The sequence below is a fragment of the Myxine glutinosa genome, chromosome 5, assembly GCF_964187855.1.
Source record: "Myxine glutinosa chromosome 5, kmMyxGlut1.1, whole genome shotgun sequence".
Classification (NCBI taxonomy): Eukaryota; Metazoa; Chordata; class Myxini; order Myxiniformes; family Myxinidae; genus Myxine; species Myxine glutinosa.
Genome location: NC_136265.1, coordinates 166,920,021 through 166,926,575, shown reverse-complemented (window position 1 = coordinate 166,926,575; position 6,555 = coordinate 166,920,021). Strand labels below are relative to the sequence as shown.

At 38.9% G+C, this 6,555-nt stretch overlaps 1 protein-coding gene across 1 annotated transcript in view; it reads right to left on the bottom strand.

Annotated features, from left to right (window-relative positions):
* Positions 1–2,813: 2,813 nt before the first annotated feature.
* The window catches only part of LOC137426772 (ras-related protein Rab-37), a 72,008-nt gene continuing 68,266 nt past the window's right edge, over positions 2,814–6,555 (bottom strand). Inside the window, exon 9 of the mRNA XM_068115642.2 lies at positions 2,814–4,479. Within this exon, the coding sequence (XP_067971743.2) occupies positions 4,377–4,479 (103 nt within the window). The 3' untranslated portion in view covers positions 2,814–4,376. The remainder of the gene's footprint in view (positions 4,480–6,555) is intronic.

Sequence of the window (6,555 nt, the reverse complement as noted above, 5' to 3'; positions counted from 1 at the left end):
CTTGTCTGCCGCTCCCTTTATTTATTTATGGGTCCTTGCACGTTTTCGTATGCAATGTGTTAGCTCTTACACAAGTCTTGACTCGGTATAAAAAAGATAAAAAAAATTTTTTTTTTATTGTGAAGAATCACTTAAAACATTCTTGGATCCGGATTCGGATATTCCCCAAAATCTAATTATTTCATCCCTGTCACACACCCAACCAGTCCATCAAATTTCGTCCAAATCCGTCCATAACTTTTTGAGATATTCTGCTCACAGACAGACAGACAGGGGTGAAAATATAACTCTGTCCGTCCACCTTTGGTGATGGAGGTAATGACAGGAAAATGTAGAGAATGCGAAATGTGAATAAAAATCGATAATGTTGAGCAAAACCACACAACGATTTATTGTACGATCTATAAAACAACCTTCATTAGTAAAGGGACTAACCCACGGCGGAACGTTGCGGGTTTTTTTTTATCAGAAGTATGTTGGAGCAGGAAAAGACGCAATAAAATTATCCCAACGTCACTGAAAAGTGAAAGATAGTTCAACAGAAGGCGACAATGATTGCAAATCACCCAAAATGAACTTCGTCTTCGTTACACGAGCGGCAGACAATTTGCATCGGCACCATCTTCCAAACCCCGGGAGGGTAAGTGGAAGGCCGAGGTGCAAAGAAAGTAGCTCCAACCTTTGTCATATGGCACAATTATTCCCACTTGCAAGTTGGGGTAAGATTGGATAATTAACTATTGAATGCATCGACCACAGACATGCAGAGACAGAGAGCCACTAAATTGCATATTTTAGTATGACTGCAGGGGCCCCCACTGGACCACCATTGTGTGCTTGCAAGGGGCCTCCAAATGACTAACGCCACCGCTCGCCTGGTGCCCGTCCATCACTCGGAGGGAATTAACCGGTTTGTCAGGATGGATTATTCGCGAGTGGATTCCGAAATAATTATAAAAGTTCCAATTCTACAATTAACTCCAAAATCCTTTCACCTTCTCCATTTCTCACACCATACCCGTAACGCCCATGGACTCCCTCAAAACCGTCTATACTCCTTCCCACATGTCCATTTAGGTCTCCTCCTACCACAACAACTGTTAATCCACCCAAGATCCACTTTTCTGAAATATCGACTTCTTTTCTGGAAGTCCTAGCAGTGTCCATGTGTTTTTTTTACCTCTCCCACCCCCAACCCCCTTCCCACGCCTCCTCCCCCCAAGCCCTCTCCCTCCCACAGATCTCCCGATGTCCCTGTTCTCTACTGTTGTACTTGTGTGCATCTCCCTCTCTCCCCATCTTGTCTCCCACTCCCTTTATGATATGTTTTATGTGTCAGTTTGTTTTTATGTGATTAATGTTAGCTCTTACACGAGCCTCGATCTTGTATACAAAATAAAAAGTCATGCAAGGTCAATAAAGGTCCAAGAAACAACTTTTATGATCATTTTTAATATTTTTATTGGCACAATAATGTCGACGGCTTGCAAATCACAGCAAACCGATTATCGCGTGTTGTATTAATCTCCGAACACCAATGCGCACAAACAGGCCAAAGCGAGATTATGTGTATAAATATGAATCAACATTGTGATGTTTCTTTTGTGCCAGCGATACCGAAAGCTGGATGGCTACGTTGGTGTTGTAATGAAAGGTCAAGCCCCTTCACCATTCCATCTTTCTGTTCGTTTTGCTTTCACAAAAATATAAATTACACGAGCTTCTTCGTAAGGCGACAGTACAGCACGAAAGGGCTAGCAAAAACCACTCAGAAGTTACAATGTCAAAGCACAAAACCAAAACCACTAGTAAAGTTATTACATGAGACGTTGTCCCGAACCACGTGGTAACCACAAAAACTTGTACTTCGACGACCTTTGCCATTTAACTTGTTGAATGAATCATTCAGAAATACTACCTCCTTGAACCCAATTTCTGGGTGTTATTGTAATATTATTTCAAAAATGTGCTTTTTTATTTATTTATGAAGTAGTCGATGCTCATGCTGTGTGTTAATCGAATTAACGCGATGTTGCGACGGATCTGTGCTGTGGAGGATCACCGGTGACGAGCCGAACCTATTATGACGTCAGAACCTATTATGACGTCACGTGTTTTTGAAAATCTCTGGCTTAAAGATGGAAATAGTTTGTTCTGCAGCACCAAGTGAAGTGTCGAACTTGGATTCACCAGTAACCTACTGGGACCACACGGCCCTTCTGAGGTATAGCATGGTAAAGGACAGAGTGGCAAACGTCTTCTGTGCGGCAGATACTCACAACGTCGCAAAACACTCGCTTTTGATGCCATTTTCACAGTGAGCGCACTATACAACACGAGTTTCCAACGTTTAAACGGCATAATGTCAAGTTTCATATTTAAGAGGCGGTACAATAAAAATAACTTTTGTAAATAGTTGGACAAATTTCTTGTAAAGCAGCGTACAGTATTTGCACCACTTGCACACACTGCAAGGTAGGTGGGGGAGAGAGATAGACATGGATCGAGATAGTGACTGATAGACATGGATCGAGATAGAGGTCGATAGGCATGGACAGAGATAGAGATTGATAGACATGGATCGAGATACACATTGAAAGAGATATAGATTTATATAGATGGATCGAGATAGAGATATAGATTTATAGAAATGGATCGAGATAGAGATTGATAGAGATATAGATTTATAGAAATGGATCGAGATAGAGATTGATAGAGATATAGATTTATAGACATGGATCGAGATAGAGATTGATAGAGATATAGATTTATAGACATGGATCGAGATAGAGATTGATAGACATATAGATTTATATAAATGGATCAAGATAGAGATTGATAGAGATATAGATTTATAGAAATGGATCGAGATAGAGATTGATAGAGATATAGATTTATAAAAATGGATCGAGATAGAGATTGATAGAGATATAGATTTATAGAAATGGATCGAGATAGAGATTGATAGAGATATAGATTTATAGAAATGGATCGAGATAGAGATTGATAGAGATATAGATTTATAGAAATGGATCGAGATCGAGATAGAGATTGATAGAGATATAGATTTATAGAAATGGATTGAGATAGAGATTGATAGAGATATAGATTTATAGAAATGGATCGAGATAGAGATTGATAGAGATATAGATTTATAGAAATGGATCGAGATAGAGATTGATAGAGATATAGATTTATATAAATGGATCGTGATAGAGATTGATAGAGATATAGATTTATAGAAATGGATCGAGATCGAGATAGAGATTGATAGAGATATAGATTTATAGAAATGGATCGAAATAGAGATTGATAGAGATATAGATTTATAGAAATGGATCGAGATAGAGATTGATAGAGATATAGATTTATAGAAATGGATCGAGATAGAGATTGATAGAGATATAGATTTATAGAAATGGATCGAGATCGAGATAGAGATTGATAGAGATATAGATTTATAGAAATGGATCGAGATAGAGATTGAAAGAGGTATAGATTTCTAGAAATGGATCGAGATAGAGATTGAAAGAGGTATAGATTTCTAGAAATGGATCGAGATAGAGATTGAAAGAGATATATAGATAGATACAAATGAATGGAGAAATAGATTGATCGACTGAGATAGAGATAGAGGTTGATAGACATGGATCGAGATAGAGATGGAGAGGCTTGGATAGAGATAGGGATTGAGAGGCTTGGATAGAGATAGAGGTGGATAGACATGGATCGAAATAGGGATTGAAAGAGGTAGAGATTGCTAGAAATGGATAGAGATTGATAGAAACAGATGGAGATAGAGATTTATATGCATGGATAGAGATAGAGGTTCATAGACATGGCTCGAAATAGAGATTGATAGACATGGATAGAGAATGCTGGAAATGGATGGAGATAGAGATCGAGATTGATAGACTTGGATAGAAGTAGAGATAGACAGAGATAGATATGTTGTTCATACGCAACTTGTTACAACCAGATTTGTGAGTGGAGTCCCTTGTGCTCAGTAACACCTCATCACACGCAACTATTTTGTACTTTCCTGACGCAGCATAAATTAATGGCTAAATAGGGCTCACAGTACTCTAACCTCAGTACTGATATATCACAATTTTGTTTATTGGTCATATTGTTGATGGGTTTTATTCGGAATAAATGAACACTGCCCTGTTATTTAAAAAAAACATTGTTTGAGAAAGTATCTGCAAGTCATGCCAACTGCACAGAAAGTACCCCGAACAGATATTGTTTCCATTTCTGGGTGAGCCAGTTATAGTCATGACTACAAATAACATTAACCCCCTCTGAACATCAACCACACCGGTGTGCATAAAGTATCTCCAGCTTTGGTCTCATCACCAACCTCAGTGCTCTCATTAACCACAGCAGGTAGATTTTTTCTTCTTCTCCGAGTTGATGTAGTCTTGGATCCGAAATTTTGCGTCGTTTGGCTGCTTTTCCACCCGGTGTTTGAGCTCTCTGTGGGAACATGGCAATATGTTAGTTATTTTATTGGCCTTTAGTCCCTGCAAGTATTGATCTTATGGTCAATGTGCCCGACTAACAAGGATGATTGTTTAAATAGAAGAAGAATAAATGCTAAATAAATAAATGACATCTGCTCCCACCACTACCAACCTTCCCCACCCCCTCCTCCCTTGTTCCGCACTAAAATCGATCTCGTCCCAGATTTTGTGCTCACCCCGAATTTTTTTTCTCTGTAAAAATATAGCAATTTAACATTGCAAAGCACATCAGTCCCATCATAAGGTCGGTTTGAAGGAAAGTGCGTGGGGTTGGAGAGAGTGTTAAGACAACGCCATTGTGGAGAGCTGGGGTAGGGGGGGGGAGAGGGCCGGTGCATGTTAAAGTAATCTCAAGCACTATTGAATTGCAATGGCTGTTCCTTGCCCATCGATATAAACTTTCATCATGATGCTTCACAGGCAGCATTGTTTGCTGGTGGGCAGGTGTTATGGAGGAGGCATTTCAGGTTTGGGGGGAGGGTGTGGGGGCGAACTAAAAATGGAAAACAAACATGAAAATAGTATTTTTCATTACAAAAGGGTTCCTTCTTTTTTCCTGTGGTCAGAGTGCCTCCCTCTCCTGAGAAAATGGTCACGTTTCACCATGGAATGGCACCCATTCTATTCTTTTATTTTATTTTAAACCACCTTACCTTGTCCACCATAAATGGACCAGTTGTGTGTGTGTGAGGCATGTTTTTTGTGGAGTTCTACTGGAGCTTTCTGATGTGGAATGTGATGCACCGAAATGCTCATCATGACCTCCTGAGTTGATTAGGCTAATTAAATACAAATAATCTGGACAAACTCCCATGTTTTAAACACATGCCATGTTAAGGTGTATAGAGCAGCTTTATCGGTCCTTCCAAGGCATGGCATTCTAATTACAAACAAGAAAAAGAGCAATCAGAGATTGCAAACCCTCGCCAGGATGTATTAACAGTGGTTTTTAAGGCTTTTGTGTGAAAACAAATATGGCGGCCGAACCACGTGACCGATGACATCATTATTTTTTTTCTAAACTAATTTATTCCGAGATTATGCTCAAGAAATTTCATCTTGATTGAATGAAGTTTTGTACTTGTCGAATTATGACGTCATAATGGAGGCACCTATGACATCTTCATTACCATATTTTATTCCCCATGGAGAGTTGTTTACAATGAGCCATGTCTCAATTTTTTCTATTCATCGCTTTTGGAGATACAGAGGTGCAAATTTTTCGATTTTTCCAAGATGGTGGCCGAACCACGTGACCTATGACGTCATGATTATCATTAATATATTGCACAGGAGGAGGCGCTCATATGGTGAAAATTTTGTGTCAATCGGATCAAGAATTGCAGAGAAAAAAAATTCATACTGATCGAATCAAGCGTTGTACTTGTCGAATTATGACGTCACAATTAAGTTACCGATAACATCATCATTAACAGCTTTTACATTAACATAATATTTATTATATTTTGCATACAAATCAGAAAACAAATGTAGAGTTTAGCAGTGCTTTGCCTCTGAATTCGTCCTGATCGTGCATGCTCAGAGAGGAGTGAGATCATTTTTTTACTCTGTTTGCTCAGAGAGGAGTGAGATCATTTTTTACTCTGTCTGTTCAGAGAGGAGTGAGATCATTTTTTTATTCTGTCTGTTCAGAGAGGAGTGAGATCATTTTTTACTCTGTCTGTTCAGAGAAGAGTGAGATCATTTTTTACTCTGTCTGCTCAGAGAGGAGTGAGATCATTTTTTACTCTGTCGGCTCAGAGAGGAGTGAGATCATTTTTTACTCTGTCGGCTCAGAGAGGAGTGAGATCATTTTTTACTCTGTCTGCTCAGAGAGGAGCGAGATCATTTTTTTACTCTGTCTGTTCAGAGAGGAGTGGAGTGAGATCATTTTTTTTACTCTGTCTGTCTGTCTCTCAACCAAAATTGAAAATCATTCCAAACAGGAAACTTACTTTTTTGGTTCGTCACAAAGGACACAAACAACAGGCATGAAGAACTAATGTAACGTGTTAAATTGTAAAAAATA